The 19,566-nt window shown below is 53.4% G+C and overlaps 1 protein-coding gene across 3 annotated transcripts; it reads right to left on the minus strand.

Moving 5' to 3' along the window:
• Nucleotides 1-7,542: 7,542 nt before the first annotated feature.
• Nucleotides 7,543-19,311, minus strand: Tsku (tsukushi, small leucine rich proteoglycan). 3 transcript variants are annotated; one of them, XM_075952722.1, is made up of 2 exons: nucleotides 19,117-19,311; nucleotides 7,543-9,971 (listed from the first exon to the last, which is right to left on the minus strand). In XM_075952722.1, exon 2 carries the CDS (start codon nucleotides 9,961-9,963, stop codon nucleotides 8,899-8,901), a length of 1,065 nt encoding a protein of 354 aa, XP_075808837.1. In that variant the 5' UTR covers nucleotides 9,964-9,971; nucleotides 19,117-19,311; the 3' UTR covers nucleotides 7,543-8,898. The 3 variants fall into 3 exon arrangements, with proteins under 3 accessions (XP_075808837.1, XP_075808838.1, XP_075808839.1); XM_075952723.1 differs by lacking the exon at nucleotides 19,117-19,311 and adding an exon at nucleotides 18,147-18,789; XM_075952724.1 differs by lacking the exon at nucleotides 19,117-19,311 and adding an exon at nucleotides 15,562-15,591.
• Between the last annotated feature and the right edge of the window lie 255 nt (nucleotides 19,312-19,566).

Raw genomic sequence — 19,566 nt, forward strand, 5'->3', positions numbered from 1 at the left:
CAGATAGACAGAACACTGTATACATAATAAATAAATAAATAAATCTAAAAAAAGAGAGGGGGGGTCTTCCTGATTCAGCATTAGCAGAAAAAAAAAAAACCCTGCATGGTTTCAAAACAGTGGCTTCCTGGTTTATGCTGCCAGCATGAACCCTGGCTCTTTTAGGAGGCTCAGCATTTGAACGGGGTTTGTAAGCAGAGGGCTACAACTTGCTTACTGGCAACATAGACCTGCTGTGTGCCTGGAAATGGGGCTGTGGGCATGGCTCGCAGAGCTGGCACTGAACAGACCTCCACCATGTTGGACTGGGCAGAACCAAAAGGCAAAACTGCCTTAGTCCTAGCCATGCTGCTTAGCATTTTAAGAAGCGGTCCTGATCAGAAAAGGATTACAGATATGCAATAGAACAGATTCAGACATAAAAAAAAACCCTGAATGAGACACCATGTGTTAAAAAAATATATACATAGGTTTGGGACAGAGAAGAAAAAGAGTATAGAGAGTTATAAAAAGAAGTAAAGCCTTTAAAGAGACAGAGAGTCATAGATTAAAGGAGTAAAGAAAAAATAAACCATACAAAGATAGAATATACACAAAGGGCCTGGATTATGTTTATTATTGTGTTTTCTTTACATTTTTGACTGTGAATGAGCTAAGTAGAGAGACATTTTATCATACGGGCTGCTACTCTAAACCTATGTAATCTTGACTTCGAAATTTGGGTCTAAGGATATTTTGCTTTGGAAAAGAGGTTCTGTTTTTGTTTCCACAGAGGATAAAACCTGCAGATTTCTTACTGGCTAATATAGGCTGATGGAACAAGACCCCCTGAAAAGTCTCTGCGAACCCCCAAAATTATTTCACCCAACAAAAAGCAGAAAGCAGTTTGGAGAGAACTATTCCCTAAACAATTGTTTATAAATGTATAAATGTCTGTTTACATTTAAAGGGGGATATGCTTTAGAAATGAATACTTTGCATTGGTATGGATCTTGGTTTATCGATATAAATTTAAGGTCAATTTTGTTATATGTATATTTCTGCTCTTGATTAAGGTATCATGTTTCTGCAGCTCATTTAAAGTTGTATTGTATAATTAAGAAATACAGGTTAATAGAGTCATATATAATAGTCCAGCTTTGTAGTCATGTTAGTTAGGTTTTCTAGATGTACAGAGATATATTTCAGATAGATAGGAACTCTTCAAACCTTTCAAATACCAACAGAATATGGCATTTAAAATGTTTTAAGAACTTAGGACTTTTCATGACAGTGAGACACATCTCCTGTCAGCACCAATCTACTTCAAGAGCAAGATGGGCACCGAAGAGGCTTCTTATGGAGATTTTAGCCATTTGGGCAAGAAACTGCCCTTGCCTGGACTGCTTGATGGTATGCTGCTTGAACTGGACACGCAGGACCCACAGAAAAGTGACTGCTGGACTTTCCAAAAGATGAGTTGATCCTTCAGGGTTCCTGCTTTACAGAGGAAACTGCCAGACATTCTGCAGGACACAGAAGAAAGCAGCTGATGAACTCTGCCAGGATATGGCCTAAGAGATCTTCAGAGTTCCTGCTTCATACAATCGCCTGGAACTGGAGTTAGGGGAGACTGCGAACCACCATATAGATGCTGGGAATCCCTGGTCCTCTGCGAGAGCAACAAGTACTCTAAACCGCTGGACCATCCCTTTGGTCCCTCTTGCTTTCACTTTTTTTTTAAGATTTATTTATTTATTATGTATACAACATTCTGCCTCGATGTAAGCCCGCACACCAGAGGAGGGCGCCAGATCTCAGTACAGATGGTTGTGAGCCACCATGTGGTTGCTGGGAATTGAACTCAGGACCTTTGGAAGAGTAGCCAGTGCTCTTAACCTCTGGGCCATCTCTCCAGCCTCTCACTTTTTAGATTTCTTTTTATTTGTGTGTCAGCCAGAAGAAGACAGAGGACCCCCTGGATCTGAAGCTATAGATGGTTGTGAGGCACCTGACGTGGGTGCTGAAAACCAAACTCTGCAAGAGTAGGAAGCACCCTCAACCACTGAGTCATCTCTCCAGTCCTGCAAAGACTGGTTTCTGCCCCAAGCTTACAGTTCAGTTTTGGGAAAGCCACTAAACCTCTCTCGACCCCCACCTAACCACCAGCAACTGATGTGTTTATTAATTCACCAGATTTGTATGCCACCACCTGCCTATGTATCAGGCATGAGTGTTAAGGGTCCTTTAGGGACTGACAGCCGCTGTCTTCAGTATATGGAGGAAGCTGGACAAATAACCACAGAGTAAGTGTGAGGAACACCACCCTGCTGGGAGGAGGCGGCCAGGAGGCTGAAGCAGGAAAGGAAGGAACTAATCTGGCTGGAAACTTGTAAACAGTGAAGCACTCACTACCCCTGCACCCCAGACCTCACAGGGCTGTCTTCCTTCACAACATACCAGCGAAGTGAAGGTCTGTGTAGACGCCACCCCTGAACATACTCAGAGTGCAGAGCCCTTCCTCCAGCCGCACAGGTCACCCTCATGATTCTGGAGTGTGAGACAAACTGAGTGACCACAGGATATTCAGAGCTTGAGCTAAGTATGACTTTGATCCTATCTGTGGGAAGCAGAGAGGCTTTGACTTTGCCAGGGTGCTCTGGGAATGGCTCTGGGTTCTGACGAGCACCCCTCCTCCCCCGTGCTCACTTGCTCTTTGTCCTGTCTGACCCCCACGAGTCCCTCAGAAAGTCCCTGGGTGTGAGAAAATCTCTGGGCAGGGTGAAGACAGCCAAACAGAACAATGGACTCTGGTCAGCCTGGCAGGGAGAGGAGACAGATAGGGCGGGGCGAGGGTAACAGGTGCTCCGTCTGGAGCAGGGGTGGGGAAGGGCTGAGCTTGCAGGGTGGTTGTGATGTATGCAGGCAGAGGTGAGCCTCCAGCTGAGCTGGCCCCTGAGACACTTTAAGCCGTCATCCAGGTATGGCTCTTGACGATGGCAATGTTCCAAGAGCATGTCCTTTTCACCTAGAACTTTCTCTGTATCTTCAATCACCCCCTTTCCCATGGCTACATCAACAGGAGGGCAGGAATGTGGCAGCAGGCTGGGGGTCTCCAGGGAGGGGGGGCTGTGACGTGGGCTGAATTCATTATGGGCTATGCTAATTCAGCATCAGCCTAGAACAACAGCCACGTTATCTGCTTTTGATTCTGGTTGGCCCTTCGGTTTTTGCTGCCATGGGCATGAATTCAGCTGGGGCCTTCCACTTGCTTGGAGAGAAACTGAAGTTTCTCTTTCCCTTCACGTAGTTTTGGGGCCTTTCTATATGTTCTCAGTAGAATTTGCAAATGGCAGTCCAGGGCTGCCAAGGTAGCAAAGTCGGATCCTTTTAATATTTAGGTCTTATGCTAAGAATACACACACACACACACACAAGCACACATACACACCACACACACACACACACCACACACACACACACACGTATCAGTGGTGGGAAATTTGCATGTTCCAAGCTCCAGCTTCAATTCCCACAAAATTAAAAGTTAAAGATAAATAAGTAAGTAAGAAAAGACTTAGGTTTAACATATACCTGCTTCTACAGCATCCTGCATTTAAAGTACATTACCCAAGGTGTCATATGCCTATACTCTCAGCACTCAGGAGGCTGAGGCAAGAGGCTGGTAAACTCCAGGCCAGTATGGGCGAGATCAAGTAATGAAACACGGGCCAACACAAAACTCAGTAGGGAAAGGTGGTTGCCACTTGACGCCCTGAACTCCATCCCCAGGACCCACATGGATGGAGAGAACCAGCTCTTGCAAACTGTCCTCTGATGTGTATGAACCGCCCCCCACACACACACACGTGAAAATAAATTTAATTTTTTGCAAAAAAGAAACAAAATGAAAATACACTGTCCTAATCAAAGCCATAGGCTCAGCCCAGATTCAAGATGAGTGTGAAGGCCCAGCTGTGAGCCCCAGGCACCGGGGTTTCCTGGGACCACTGGTTGGATGAGGATATCTCATTGATAGGAGAGAGGCCATACGGGACATGGCCCTGTCATCCCACCACCTTCTCTGCGGGCCTGGCCCTCTCACCTCCTGTGTTTCAGTCTTCACCTTAGAAAGCATCTCTAGGAGCCGGGCGATGGTGGAGCACGCCTTTAATCCCAGCACTTGGGAGGCAGAGGCAGGCGGATCTCTGTGAGTTCGAGACCAGCCTGGTCTACAGAGCTAGTTCCAGGACAGGCTCCAAAGCCACAGAGAAACCCTGTCTCAAAAAACCAAAAAAAAAAAAAAAAAAAAGAAAAGAAAGAAAGAAAGAAAAGAAAGCATCTCTAGGGACCACACACTTTGACAGTGGGGCAGACACCTTTTTGAGGCCTTTTGAAAGGGAGGACAGGGTTTCCCACTTTTCTCAAGTCTAGCGCATAAGCTCGAACTCCTGTGCCCAACCAGAGAAGTCCCCATGTCTGGGGCTGCTTCCCATGTTGTCTCCCCTGGGCATTGACAGTCCCAAGAAAACACAAAGAAGGTGGAAGAGGAGGAGGAGGAGGAGGAAGAGGAGGAGGAGGAGGAGGAAGAGGAGGAGGAGGAGGAGGAGGAGGAGGAGGAGGAGGAGGAGGAGGAAGAGAAGAAGAAAGAAGGCTTATAGATTTGGCCAAGGTGTGTGGGGATTCAAAAGAAAAGATAATACTTCACGGATATAGCATCTAACCGTACTGAGGCAGATATAGCATCTAACTGTACTGCGGCAGCATGCTAAAGTTTGCCAACACGACCTCCCTAGCAGGAGCCACCATCACTTTTACAGAGAAGAGACTGGCTAAAAGACAGGGTGGACGAATTTCCCCAGGACTCAGAAGTGCCAGGCTTTGAGGCCAGGTGACCTGCTTCTGGATCCCAGGAGCTACCCAGGTCCCCTGAGTCACTATCCTTGCTTCATTGGGGAACCCAGCTTTTCTTTCCTCCTCTTTTTTTTTTAAGCCGTAAGTGGGGCTTTCCACCCTCTGTCTTAGCAGGAGAGTCAAGCCTCCCTGTTTGTCATTCTGCTTAGTAACTGCTTCTAAGAATCAGTTAATTAGAAAATCATCCTTAACTTGATCCTTCAAGTCTTCAACCAGTATCTCTTCTGAGTCTTCCTGTATCAATGTACACAATCACCACACACGTGGTACACACACACACACACACCAAGAAGCGTGGCATATGCTTGTCTTCCCAGTTTGGAACATTTTGCCTAATGAGTATGTGACCTAAAAAGACAAACAGTGCTGGGAATCAGAGACTAAACACAGGAGGAATTTCCCCTCCAAGCTCCTGCTGCGACATGGAACCCTGGCACCTGCTGAGACACAGAACCCGGCTCCTGAGACTGCACTTAAGAGCCTTCAGTCTCACATCTGTGAAAAGGGGCCGGGGGGAAAATGTCTGTAACTTTGACCTTGACCTTTTCTGCTCTAATATGGGACCCACTGAGAGCTGTATGATCTCCCCGATTCATTTGCAACAGAGAAACAGCTTCAATCTAGTGGCTTTGGGTGTTTCTCCTCTTGGACTCTCGGAGTGCAGTGGTCCCCCTCAGGAGCAGTGACAGACAAGGAGGGAATGGTGGTACCCGACAGAGGAAGCCAGTCCTGGGTTGGTTTCCTCGTTTATGTGGTGATAAAAGTACTCGGTGTGGTAAGGAGAGAAGAAACGGCACTTCCGGGGCATCTTATTTTGTGACCGGCACAGTTTTTGATCCTACACAAATGTGACTTGATTCCCTCTTGTGGACAGAGGCATTTTCATTCTCGTTTCTCAGGCTCAGGTGAGTCACACAGTTGGTTTGTGATGAATCCTAAGAATTCAAAACAGAATCTTGGCATGAAACTGGAGAGCGAATATTTTGAAGCCCTCCTCCTAGGTGCCAGGATCTCTGGAGGGAGAGTAGGACCCTGTGAGTGTTTCTGAATGGCGGAGAGCAAAAAACAGCCTTCCCGGACCTGTTCTGCCCGCCAGCTCCGACCTGGGGTGTATGGCCACCAGGTGGCGCTGTGGGCCAGATGCCGCGCCAGAAGCACTACCCGTGACGCTTTGGGTCTAAGGCAGGCAAGAGGCTATATAGAGAAAGTTCTGATGTCTCAGGTCACAGGGCAAGGCCGCCCCCTCTGTGTCCCCATCCTCACCCCAGAGCCTCCATCCCTGGCCCGTTTTTTGATTTTTATTTTGTCTAACGCATCGCAGGCTCACCTCCAACCTGGCTGCCCCAGACCATCACGACAGCCATGATCCTGGCTCTGCCTCAGGAGTGCCGGCATCACCGGTGTGCACCACCAGCTTCCCTGCTCCAGTGCTGAGATCTTTCCCTACCCCCCAACCCAACCCCACATCTAGGCTTGGTCACTATCTTTAATTTTTTTTATGTGGCTTTTTTTTTTTTTTTTTTTTTTTTTGGTTTTTCGAGACAGGGTTTCTCTGTGGTTTTGGAGTCTGTCCTGGAACTAGCTCTTGTAGACCAGGCTGGTCTCGAACTCACAGAGATCCGTCTGCCTCTGCCTCCCAAGTGCTGGGATTAAAGGCATGCGCCACCACTGCCCAGCTTTTTATGTGGCTTTTTAAAAAAAATTTTTTATGAGGCTTTCCTCTTCCCCACCTGACCAGGACCCTTCCTTCTCAGCTCTTTCTGCACAGAGTCCAGAACAACAACGGGCATCCATCCAGGGAGTTAGATAGATATTCTTGCCAACGCAGTCACCATGGGAGATTTATTAACAAGAAACCCAGGACTCTGGGCCATTGACCCCTCACCCATGACCTTTCCTAAGTTCCGGTCTACCTCTCGTGAGGTGTTCTGATCCTCCACACAGTTTAAACTTTTCTTTAGCTAGGGATCCTGTGTGACCCCTGGGTCAGAGACCCCAGGGGTTATACTCCGCAGCTCAGCGCACTGCCTGGCATTGCAGGCATCAGCAACAGACGGCTGTCCGTGGAGATGACAGTGGTGGAGACCTCTCTAGACTGGCCAGTCTCAAGAACCAACCTGCCGACAACCCAAAGCCCTAAGGAGCCAGAAGTGAGCTGTCACTCAAGTGTGAGGTCACTGGAGGTGTGCAAACAGGAGTTAGAGACCACAGCAGCTCAAGGCCCGTGATGGCCAAAGCTGACAAGAGGGAGCTGAGGGAGACTTTGGAAAAGCTTCTAAGGCACGTTAGGAACTGGATGTCCTAGATGAGAGAGAGTTGAGGGACAGGATAAGGACAGAGTTCCACAGCTACAGCCGGAACCGAGACAAGGGTGTGTGCCAGGGCCTCACGGCTAAAGATGCACAGACGGTGGACGGAGGTGGGTAACTTGGATGGGGGTGGAGAAAGTGAACAGCGTGCAGGCTACAACGCGAGGGTTACCTACCCAAGTACCTGCCTCCCATATCGTCATACACACCCGACTCTGGAAGACTCTTGGCCTTTTAGGGAGAACAAGCTGCCCAAAGTGGGGTCTAGCTTGTCCTCGTAGCCCCAGTCCTGGTCCAGCGATCGTCAGCAAATTCCGGTGCAATGATGGGACAAAAAGCATTCTTTTATGTATTTATTAAACCAAGGACCACTCAGGGGCTGGGCAGAGCTAGTGTGGGAAGACAGAGCTCTCACTGCCTCGTGAGCATCTCCGGGGCCAGCCCCAGTGCCCACGTGGTCACCGATAGCTGGCTTCTTCCCAGTACCCCCAACACGAGCCCGGAAGAGTCTTACAAAAGTGAGCAAATCCGTTTCTCTTCGTTTCCATCCCCGGCCAGCAGAGGTGGGGGTTAAAAGTGACAGTTGGTGAAGAAAAGGCAATGACTCTTAACAAGATGAAGAAGACAAAGGAAGAAACCCAGGGCTGGAGAACTGAGATGCGACCCCGGGGATAAACACAACGGGAAGGGGAAACCCTGTCTCTCTCTGCCCCACTCCTAGAGGACTGACGGGCCCTCAGCAAGTCCACAAGTCCCCTTTGAGCGCACGGCAGGACAGCCACAATTCCACAGACTTCTTAGGAAGCATCTTGAGGCAGGGTCTCTGGGGAGAATCTGCACCTTTCCAGTCTTGATGCTATGGGGCCCCCACCTGAGAAACTGATGGGCTTGGGACTGGTGTGTCCCGAGCTTCTGAGTCTCTGAAGGGTGGACTGACTTTGCTCGTATCATAAACTGGCCACTGGACTTAGAATCCCGCCCCCCATGACCTTGATACATGACGGGAAAGCGCACGGACAAGGTAACAGGGTGCCCAGCAAGGGGGAGGGAAGGATGTCAGAGAGGAAAGTACACAGCCCCCAACCTCAGCAGGAGGCTGGGCTCTCCACGCCTCTAAAGACCTCAGGTGAGCACGTTTGCTGCTCCCGGTCCCTTATTCCCATCTGTCCTCCGAGGAGGCCGGATTTGATTTTCTCTCTAAACCCTTCTATATAATTAAGAGTCTATCCAGGATTCCATGAGAATGGGGAAGAAGCTGGCCTCACGGGCCCAGAGCACAGACGATGTGAGGAGACACTGTGCTCAAAGGAACCCTCAGTCAGACGACCCGAGTCAGCATTTGCAACAGTGGCGCCCACCCACCCTCTCACACCACGGGTCAGGTCAGCCCGGACCAAAGAGAAGGCACTTAGGGACAACTAGGGCAGGGGTTCGGGAAGGGACCAGAGTCTGGTTGGCATCAATGTCCCTCTGCTTACAGTTCCGGGAAGTGAGCCACTAAGACAAACGGGAAGATTTCGCTACTGGGTATAGGCCCCAGGTAGGAACGCTATCCCCGGCCCACAGCTTTACTGAGATGCCGCCACACAGGCCTGTGGACCCCCCACAGGCATTGGCACATTAAAATATAAGTTAGCTGGGACCTGAGCGAACCCAGGACGACAGTCTGTCCAGTGGCCCCAGGCCACTCCATTTGTCACAAGATGTCTGGGCCCCTGGCAGCAAACTCCTGGGTGTCTCCACAGTGTAGGACTACCTTAGGGCTGAAGCCAGGCTGCCGGGGGTAGGCACCCTCCCGCACCAGGCGCCGGCACTGCACATCTTGGCCCACACTGACGCTCTGTAAAGCAGGGAGGTGATGGAGCAGCATCTCAGGTAGGGGTACCAGGTTGGTACCTGACAGGTCTAGTTCCTGCAGCAAGCCCAGGCCCGAAAACACCTCGGCTCCTGCCCACTTGAGCTTGGGGTTGCCTGACAAGTCCAGGACCTGCAGGCCCGGGAGCTCCCGGAAGCCATGGGGTACTAACTGGAGGGCACTCTGTAGGCTGGCCAGGGACAGGTGGGTGAGGCCCTCCAGCCCCATGAAGGCACCTGGGTTGATGGCAGCCAGGGGGTTTCCATCCAGGCTGAGGTAACGAAGGGGCAGGTCTCGGAGATCGGGCACAGCGCGGAGCCGGTTCCAGGCCAGGTTCAGGCTTTGAATGGTGGGTGCAGACAGGCTGACCCGGGGCTGATGGGGGAGCAGGCGGTGGATAAGGTTGTGGGACAGATCCACATGCAGTGCCCGGCCCTGGCTGTGGGTGGAGAAGGCAGATATGGAGACCTCCCGTAGTCGATTATGGCTGAGGTTGACGTCACTCAGGGAGGTGGTGGTGAAAATCTCTGCTGGCAGGGCTGCCAGGCCATTGTGGCTGAGGTCGAGAGACTCCAGGTAGCGCAGGCGGGAGAAGGCAGTGGGTGCGATGTTGGTGAGGAGATTGTGACTGAGATCCAGGCCTGCCAGCGTGGTATAGCCCGGCCCCCCCAGCACCGACTCATTCACTGTCTCCAGCCGGTTGGAAGACAGGTCCAGGTGGGCTGTGTCCAGAGGGATGGGCACAGGCACAATGTGGGGGCCCAAGCTGCTGCAGTCCACCCGAGTCAGGCTGAAGCTGTCAAAGAGACCAAAAGTCTCCTCCTCACACTGGCACCCGGGAAAGCATGGCCGGGTGGTCCGCACTCCGCCGGCAGCCAGGAGCAGCAGGAACAGGGAGCACCACATGGCGGCACCTGGAAAGAGAGCCACGGGTGAGGGGTGAATGTGCCAGCCACGCTCATCCTGCCCTGTAAGGCACAGCTGGGGTGCACCCCAGCTCTGAACACTCCTAACTCCTACCCTGATCATCTTTTTTCTGGCCTCAATCTCCACACCTGCAAGGTTAAAGGGGTTAGGTCAGGGGGGCAGATCTTCAGCTGGGAGCATCAGATGCAAGCGGCCTGCTCTGGTTGAAGGGAGGGTACCCGGACATCTTGCCGTGAAACTTGCTGATCCAGGGCTCAGAGGCTGCTGGGGAACCAGGTATGCTGGAAAGGCGTTCATAGTACAGGGGCCAAGTTAGGGGGCTTCATTAGCTTTGACCGAAAAGATGCCACAGGCTAGGAGCTGGGTCACCTCAGGGCACGGTCTTCTCCAACCCTCACAACCATCTACAAGGCGGGGTCCTGTCTCCATATGACAAGAGAGAACTGCGCCTTGAAGGGCTGGAGCAAGCCTGGATGCAGCAAAGCATGGTGGTGCCAGGTGGAGCAGACATGGATGCAGCTAAGCATGGTGGTGCCAGGTGGAGCAGACATGGATGCAGCTAAGCAAGATGGAGCAGGCATGGATGCAGCAAAGCAAGATGGAGCAGGCATGGATGCAGCTAAGCAAGGTAGTGCCAGGTGGAGCAGACATGGATGCAGCTAAGCAAGATGGAGCAGGCATGGATGCAGCTAAGCAAGGTGGAGCAGGCATGGATGCAGCTAAGCAAGGTGGTGCAGGCCTGGATGCAGCTAAGCAAGGCAGTGCCAGGTGGAGCAGACATGGATGCAGCTAAGCAAGGTGGTGCCAGGTGGAGCAGGCATGGATGCAGCTAAGCAAGGTGGTGCCAGGTGGAGCAGACATGGATGCAGCTAAGCAAGGTGGAGCAGGCCTGGATGCAGCTAAGCATGGTGGTGCCAGGTGGACTAGACACAAGAGCCAGGATCCTTTTCTGTCAATGGCAGGGAATGAGCCCACTCCTCCTGCAGTGACTGCCCTTATACCTCCCACCTTAGCATCTTCCCCTCTTGGAGACCCGGTGTCTAAACTCCCAGAGAGGCTCGTGGGACACCCATCACCCTAAGCCCCTGTTTTCCTGCCTGTGCCCTACTCCTGGCTAACAGCTGGCTGACCTCTCTGTCCCCTTCCCCTTTAACTGCAAAAGGCCACTGTGCAGAAGAAATGGGGCTCAGGAAGAACAAGGACCTTGCCAACAAACAAGCACAAAACAGTCTTGAATTACACCTAGGCCTGCTCAGTTCTTCTGCCTCAGTCTCTTGCCTCCAGCAGGCCTGGTAGGAAGCAGGGCAGAGTCCAGGAGGGACTTCCCTCACAGATGCTGCAACTCAACCCACAGACCCACCCCTCGACCTCAGTTCCTTCTGTGAGATTACAATAGAAGCCATTACATATGCCTGACACTATGTGTATGCTATCACATCTAAGGGTTGCATAGGTCAGGCACACTCAAGGTCTGCGTTCACGTCTTGCGTGAGGTTTTAGCATGGGCACGCACAAGAGGGTTATGCAGTGAGGACCTCTAAGTGGCCCCCTCCTCCGCTAGGCAGTCACTCAGGAGATAGAAGGCTCTTCACTGGGTGGACTGCCCTCCTGCCTGTCTCCCTTTCATGGGCCTCCAGGGAAGAAGATAGGGTGAGGTGGGAGGGGTGAGGACCTGCCCACCTTCTAGACTGGGGGCAGGGGAGCAGCTGGGTAACACTGCCTGCCTTGCATGAAACTTTAAAGGGGCAGACACTTGATCTGCACCCTGGCTCTGTCCTGGGCCAGAGAGAAGTGCAGCTGGGCTCTTCTCCCCTGCTCCACCCTGGGGCCCTTCTCATCCACCCCTTCCTTTCATAAAGACCAATTCGAGGATTAAACCCTGCCCAGGTGCATCCTGGGCCTGGTCCCAGCCAAGGCAGGACAGAGCGTTCCAATGTTTGCACCATGAGGAAAATATTAAGTTGCTCCAGGCCCCTTTTGTTCCCCAGGGAGCTCTTCAAGTGTTCATTACCACCACCCCTACCCCGCCCCCCAGCTAAGCGGATATGTTCTTACCCACCCTCCCTGGGGGTTTAAACAAACAGCACAAAGGGTCCAGAGATTACCCTTTGGTTCCCAGAGGTGGTTATACAATGTGTCCACAGAATGCCAAGCTGCTTCTCCCAAACTCTAGCTTATATAACCGGCCGGGCAAACAGGGCACAGATGTTTCTCTCCTCCAGGCCCCAGCCCTGTGCTCCACACGGGACAGCAAGGACTGTCCTGCCAGCCACACACAGGTCCACAAAGCCCCGCACACCGTATCCGTTAAGAGCCGAGCACATCCCTCCCTGATGCAGAGGTCCTCGTGCTGAGATAATGGGGACAGGAGCACAAGGGGAATCCCACCTGGGCCACTTGGCTGATACACACACTAGGCCAGGGCCTTGCTCTGCTTCGCCATGGACATCTCCCAGAGCCACCACTTAGACCCTGGGGAACTCTAGTGGGAAGCAGGAGGTGACAGCCAGCCACTCTCACAAAGTCTGCCCAGTGAGACCAACTGTCCCATCCCTGGTTAAAGGATCCGAAGAGTCACTTACTTGCCAACCTGTGTGATTTGGAGACCCTACGGGGGCAGGGGTGGATGACAGTTCTTCTAAGAGCTGCCATAAGCACTCTGTGTCTTCCTACAGGAGACATTCTTAGTACAGCCAAGGCACTGACAGATATACAGAGTGGGCCGCTGTGTCTCTCCAGGCTGGATGGCGGACCGAGAGCACTGCCCCCCCATCCCCCACCACCCCCAAACACATCACGCTTCGCCACACTCCATCCAGGACTTGCTGGTAAAATAGCAATGGGGCAACTGTGTCGGGACAAGTCCAGTCACTGTCCCGCCTGGACTGTGGTGGTCACCAGTCCTTTCCTCTCTAAGAAACTCTGTTTCCCACCTTCACAATGAGCGGTTTAGTACTGATCCTAGCACAGACCATGGGGCTAAGCCTTGTCAGGGTGTGAGTGGATAAGAATCTTACGGCCCCTATTCATAGCAAACGCCATGAACATCTCAAACCCGGGAGGCTTAGGTTTCTGAGACGTTCACAGTTTTATTTCCAGCAGTTTGATCCCCTCATCTCTGTCCCAGCATGCCTGAGGCCCAGCCTCCAGTCCGTGATCTCTACTCTGGGAGAGAACGCAATGCAGACATTCAGGCAGGTAATGCAGACAGGCGGCCACCAAGGATGCCTGGGGGTCAGAGAGACCTCTGGTCCAGAGATCTTTTCTACAAACCTCGCTCTGCACATAAAAGACAGTCAAAGATCAACAGAACAAGGCAAGATACTTCACACAGCTCCAGCCTGGAAGACGGCGGGCCCTGTGAGGCCCAACCATGAGCTATTAGGGGCCCACCACGTCAAGTCAAGTCCACAGTGACTGAAGGTCAAGCATGAATGGCTTGAATGGGATGGGTCTGGCGGCTCCAGGGGGCTCTCTCCACATCACATCCCGAATCTGTCATGACTGTTTGCAAGACGACTGAGATCATCTTCTCCCAGACAGAAGGCCTCTGGAAGCTGGAGATGCCTTTCTCCCGTCCCTGTCTGAATCCTCAAAAGGAATGAGCCTTCTCTGTCATCTGGGTAGCAACTTCCCCAACACACCCACGGTTGTTCATGCCCTCCACAGACGCAGGGAATTCCAGGCCCTTGAGCTGCAGCGCCCTTGGAGATGATGATTGCCCGAGGCCCAGGAGGATGCAAAGGAAAGACATTAGGAGGACAAGGCCCAGGAACTGGAACCCACCACCTCACACCGCCCCGTGCATCACATACATCTCCCCGCCCACCCCTGCCCGGCCGGTGGAATAACGCCGTCTCTGTTCTCACAGTCTCCCACCACCCCTCCTTCCTGGCCTCTCGCACCTCAGGCTACCAATAGGCCTCCTTGAGAGGCAACTGAGAAAATTCAAATTTCAAACTTCAAGTGTGAGCCGCTCCCCTCCTTAACCTAGGCTTCCTTCCCCACCTGGGGTCGAAGTCAGACCTGGGCGCCAGGAGGCAGCAACAGAAACCCAGCAAGAAGCCACATGGGTCAGCTACTAGACCAAGGGCCAGCTGGGAATCCAGCCCTGCCCACTGGAGCCTCAGAGTCCTCCACAGTGACAAGAAGTGATGGCTGGGGAAAAGACAGTGACGGTGTATCCTGCTCCGTAAATGCTTAGACCCTGGCGGCCACCAACGGCCATGATTTTCTAAACTTTCTGGAGGTGGTGACTTATCCTTCATGTTCCACCAGGTTCCTGTACACAGAACCAAGCATCCCGCGGGTCCACGGTTCACACTGACCTCTCAGACACAGGTCTGCTGGTGAGGCCCCAGCCACCCTCCTCTTCTGTAGACACCTCTCTGGGATTAGAGGCTGAAGTCCAGGCTTTCCTTGGGTCTGCCTGCCAGGCCCTGGTACAGGGTGCCATAGCACTTCTGACTTACAAAACTTTCTAGCTTTTGCTAACGTCTACATGGAACCTCTGGTGCAGGAGCCAGATGTGCTGGGGAATCGCTGTGGGTGGGCCCGGTGCCCAACACCCACCTAGGACCGGGCTTTCTATCAGCCAGCCGCTCCTCAACCCGATGCAGCCTTGCCCCTCACTCCCCTCAGTTATGAGCATCCTGACAGCCATGACATCCACAGGGAGAAATTTCAGAAGCGTCCTGCCCTCCAACCATGTAGCTCTGGAAATTAGAATTTGGGGGACATACTCAGAGCCTCCAGGGCAGGCTTTCTCTAAAGAATCAATACGGCAAGCACATCAGCTCCCCGACAGCCCTTAACCGTGGTGATTATTATCCCCGCTGCACAGGCAAACAGCAGCATGCTACTCAGCCAGGTAACAGAGGGACCAGACCTAGATCTGTGAGCTTGGCCTCCACTTAGAAACGGGCAGTACGGACAGGCCCTCAGAGCTGGGAAGGCTGGCCTGTAATGACATGTTTACCTTCCAGTCCTCTGTGGGCAGGGAGGGGGGTAGGATTTTTTATTTTTTCCCCCTGGATCAGGTACTATATTAAGATACACCAGGTACTGACTGGGTGTGGTGGTGCCTTTAACCCCAGCACTCAAAAGACAGCGGCAGGAGGAGCTCTCTGAGTTCGAGAGTTCAAGGCCAGCCTGGTTCACACAGCGAGTTCCGCAGCAGCTGGGCTCTATAGTAAGACCCTATTTCAAAACAAAAAACTAATCAATCAAACAAAAATGTCTATAAGATATATCAGGCACACAGACGGAGAGACTGTTACCAAAGGACACCTCAGCCTGTCCCAGGAATCCTCAACTGTTAGCTTCGGTCACCCTGTGAAAACCAGGAAGTTAGATGGCATTGCACTTGTCTTATGGCTGCTTAAAGATTCTAGAGAGGTTCAATGATTTGTCCAGGGTCTCACGGTCAGTGAGGAGAGAAAGGCTGGACCCACGTATTCTGAACAGAGCACCTGGCCTCCCTCACGACATTGTAGTTACAGGTGGGGCCTGGAACTTCAGCACCCTCCCACCCAAGGAGTACCAGCTGCAGGAATATAGACAAGGCTCAGACGCTACCTTCTCCTTCCAGCTGATCTTTGGGAAAACTGTCAGGATCCCACCAATCTGAAACAGCACGTGAGAACACTGAGAGAGGCTGCACGGGACAGAAGAAAGGTTTTGCAGACTGGGTAGCAACCTCGCAGGCTTCCAAAGACTGTGAGGACCAAGTCTGGTCTTGCATCATAGAGAGGAGCCCCATGCTGCTCCCAACCTGGCCTGTTCCGACTACTTAGGGAAGCAAGAACTTAGCCCGCCGGCACCAACGGGTCTCAGCGCATGTTCAGTCTTGCCTCTGTGGGTGACTACAGGGTCAGGGAGGAGATGCTAAAGACACACAGGATGGAGAGCTCAAAAGCCATCCTTAGAGGCCTTGGAATCTCTCAGGGTCCCACGACCTGGAAGTCATGAAGGCCAGAGGAGGCTGCAGCAATGGTGCCACCTATGACCGAAAGGGAATCTGACATCAAAAGAGCACTCCTGGGCAAGCAGGGTGCTGTGTCTCTCCTCTTCCTCAAGGTGGGTGGCCACCCCACCCTACCTAGGTCAAACTCAGGACACCTCTGTAGCCACCTGCCCTTTGGCCTCCACCTCTGAACACTGCTATAGCTCCGAACCACTGCACTGCCATGCTGGACACCAGAGTGCAGACAGCTTCCGATTGAAGATCAAGACCCCACCGCGGTGCCCCATCTAAAACCCATTCCACAAAGACAGCCTCTCAGGCTAGAAGCCTGTCACTCCCCGGGGACCTCTGCCTTTGCATAGGCTATTTCTTTTGACAAAGATGGCAAAGCCCCACACCCCTCCTTTTTTGGTCTTCCACAAACTCTCAATTGTTAGACTCAGAAGCTACCTGTTCTGTGAGGCCTTCCCAGCCTAACCCAGTCCTCATCCCCTCCCCCAAAAGGCTCACTGGGCTGTGACTGTCGAGGAACGTGTCTGGTGTCCAGCTCAAGTGTGGATACTAGCATGGGGGGGGGGAGAGGGAGGGGGACTAGAGGAATAAAACGCCATGGGCAGAGAGGACTCCTTCTGCTTCGGGGCCTCCTGGAACTCAGAATTCGGCTTAGTGGTAAAACCAGGTGTAAGATTGAGACCCAAGCTATCTCTGCCCCCACTTGTGTTCACACAACACAATCAGACACCCCAAAACCACATCTCAATTTATTAGTGTGTGTATAATCTGCTATGCTATTTAACATCTACAACCTATCAATCCATAACTCCGTTTGAAGGAGACTGAGAATCTGACAGGAGATAGAGGGAGGAAGCCATGGAGCAAGGACACAGCTCCCAGACTTTCTGACTGGAAGACATGCAGACTCCGGCACCATCCGAAAGCCAGGGCCAGGCTTTATACTGACCAAGGCCACCCCTTCCTCCAGGAGTTCTCTGCAGACAGGTTCACTTCAGCCCAAACTGATGCTCTATGATTCAGCCACTGCCTCCCCTCCCAGCCTCTGAGTAACTCCCATGCCTTAACACCCAAACCTTGCCTCCCTGCCCCCGCCCCCCACAAACAAAGGCAACCACCTGTGTGCACCACTTCCAGAACACGCACAGCCCTGCAAGTACTGTGGGAGGCTCTTCCTGGCTTGGCTGTGTATTGGAAAACTTCAAAACCCTAAGTGGAATCGTGCTCCCTGCCAGGTCCCTCCCGTGGCCCCTCCTATGGAACCTGGAACTTCCAGGGTGGGCCCAGACCTCTTCAGGAAGTATCCCCAATTCCTAGGCTGGGTGCCCTGAGAAAGGATGGTTGAATTCCAACAGATACATCCCTTCTGCTTTGGGCCAGAAGTAATGACTAAGAGGACTGGTCTGGACTCTGTCTCTTGACCAGTCTGTCATGTAAAGATAAGCAACATCAGCTTTGGCCTTTACACGGGTCAGTGCAACAGGGTGGGTGGGAGTCCTGTGGACTCAAGTTCCCCAAGACAGCGCATTCCAGCTCTTCCTAGGAACAAATTAATGCCTGGGAACACAATAGTTTCCAGGCTCTGGGATCACAAGGGAGTGATCACAAGGCACTTAGTACTCCCTCTTTCAAGAGGAAGGACTAGAAACGAAAAGGAAAGTGACCATCCTTGCCTCTTTCACAAGTTTGTGGCCAGCTCGTGTCCCTCCGCGCTCTCCTCCCCAAACCCCCCCTCCCCCCCCCCCCGCCGCAGTACTGGACAAAGTTCTTGGTTAAAGATTGGGGGGGAGGGTTGGAAAAGAAGTGTTTGGCTTATCTTTGCCACCCAGGATCAAAAGCACAGGCAGGACAGCACCCCTCCCACTCTGAGGGCTTTGTAAGTCTAGACTTATCCTAAAGGATAGCATGGAGCAAGGAAAGATCTAAGTATGAGTCAGTCGCCTCTGGCCTGGCCAAGTGTCCGCGGGCGCTGCTCTCAGCTAAGCTCCCGGCGCTGGTTACCACCACTGCGCGCTCTGCTCCAGAGGCGGCGAGGAGTTCTTACCCCCATCTTAACAGTGACCGGATCTCAACGGGGCTTGCCCTACCCCGTGGAAAGTATGCAAGGCCCCCCTCTCCCCAGAGCCCATCTGGGGTTAGGAGTCGCCAGCAGGCCGAATGCAAGCAAGCTTTTGGCCTTTCTCACCTATGGGATCGGAAGCTTGGTCCTCTCAACCCTGGAGTCCGGATAAACGCACAGCGGTACTTGAAACCAAGCAAGTCTCTCCACCAAACTGCCAGATTTCTCCATCCACACTCACTCTGTCCCAGAGGCGCAGGGCAGACATCGGCCAGCAGCGTGCTACTCCGGGGTCTCCAGCCTCAGGCCGGAGCCCAGACCAGCCGCGTCCCTCCCTCCTCCCACTAGGGTCCTGTGAGGGTGTCCAGCATGCTCCGCCCAATCCTGGCCCGGGCCAGTCGCCAGGGACAGCCGATCACCCCCGACCCACCAATCCTATCCCACTCCCTGGCTCCTCGAAGGACCTCCGGAGGTGAAAGAGAGAGAGGAGGGCTGCCAGCAGGCGTTGCCGGAGGAACCCAGAGAAAAGTTTGAAGCCAAGTAGGGGGGGAACGGTGGACAGCAGGGGAAGCGGAGAGTCGGGGCAGCTCAGGCTCTGAGCGCGCACACATGCCCCACGGACACCCAATCCAGACACGTCGACAGGCACAGACCACGTATGCGGACACACGCGGAGCGCCCACCGGTCCCCACAACCAAGCGCCAGGCTGCGGAGCGGGGATACTGGCGCGAGACAGCCCTGCCAAGCCACGCACACACAAAGGCACCGGCAGATGCTGGCTTCTGAACCCAAATCCACCAAAGACCCACTCCAGGGAGATGCACGTGTTCCTACAAAGACCCTGGAGGCGCCGGCCCACGCCCACGGCCCCCAGGCGGAGTCTTTGTCTCCTGAAAGCCCTCTCCCCTGCTGCTCCCCCTCCCCCGACCCTGCGCCGCTGTGGCCCGGTGTCCCGGAAAAGTTGAGGGGCCTCGGCGGGACCCGGACCCGCCCCTCGCGCCGGCCCGTCCACGGGATGGGGCGGCGAGGTTGGAGTCCGAGGCTCCAGACATCCCCAGGCACGCCGACCTTGCTGCGCCTCGGAACAGCACCCACCTGGCAGGTCCACAGCTGTCGCCTCGGCACGCTCACCTAGGCGGCCCGGCGCTGGCCGGTGGGCCGGCGCTTTTCTCCGCGCCGCACGTCCCGCCCCGAGTCCCCGCCCGCCGCCGGGCTCCCCTCGCTGGGCACCCAGTGGCTGCCCCGGCTCGCCGCCAAGAGGCTCAGGGAGCGTCGTCAAAGTGCAAGTCTAGCAGGGAGCTCTCGCAGCCCAGCCCCGCCCGCCGGCCGAGCACGGGTTCCACCCTAGGGAGCGTCTCAAAAGTGCGCGGTTCCCTCCCACTCCACTAAGATTCTCTCTCCGAGCTTCCTGCAACCAGGATCCCTGCCCCCTCTGTCTTCCCCCTTTGGCCGGCCCAGTAATCTCAGCAGATGGCTGCTGGCTTGGGAACATCTGGAGGTCGCCGGAGAGAGAGAGAGAGTGTGTGTGTGTGTGTGTGTGTGTGT

The sequence above is a fragment of the Microtus pennsylvanicus genome, chromosome 18 (assembly GCF_037038515.1).
Source record: "Microtus pennsylvanicus isolate mMicPen1 chromosome 18, mMicPen1.hap1, whole genome shotgun sequence".
Lineage (NCBI taxonomy): Eukaryota > Metazoa > Chordata > Mammalia > Rodentia > Cricetidae > Microtus > Microtus pennsylvanicus.

What these genes read in the sequence shown, in the direction of transcription:
- Tsku (XM_075952722.1), bottom strand. Translation starts at nt 9,963, where the DNA reads ATGTGGTGCTCCCTGTTCCTGCTGCTCCTGGCTGCCGGCGGAGTGCGG.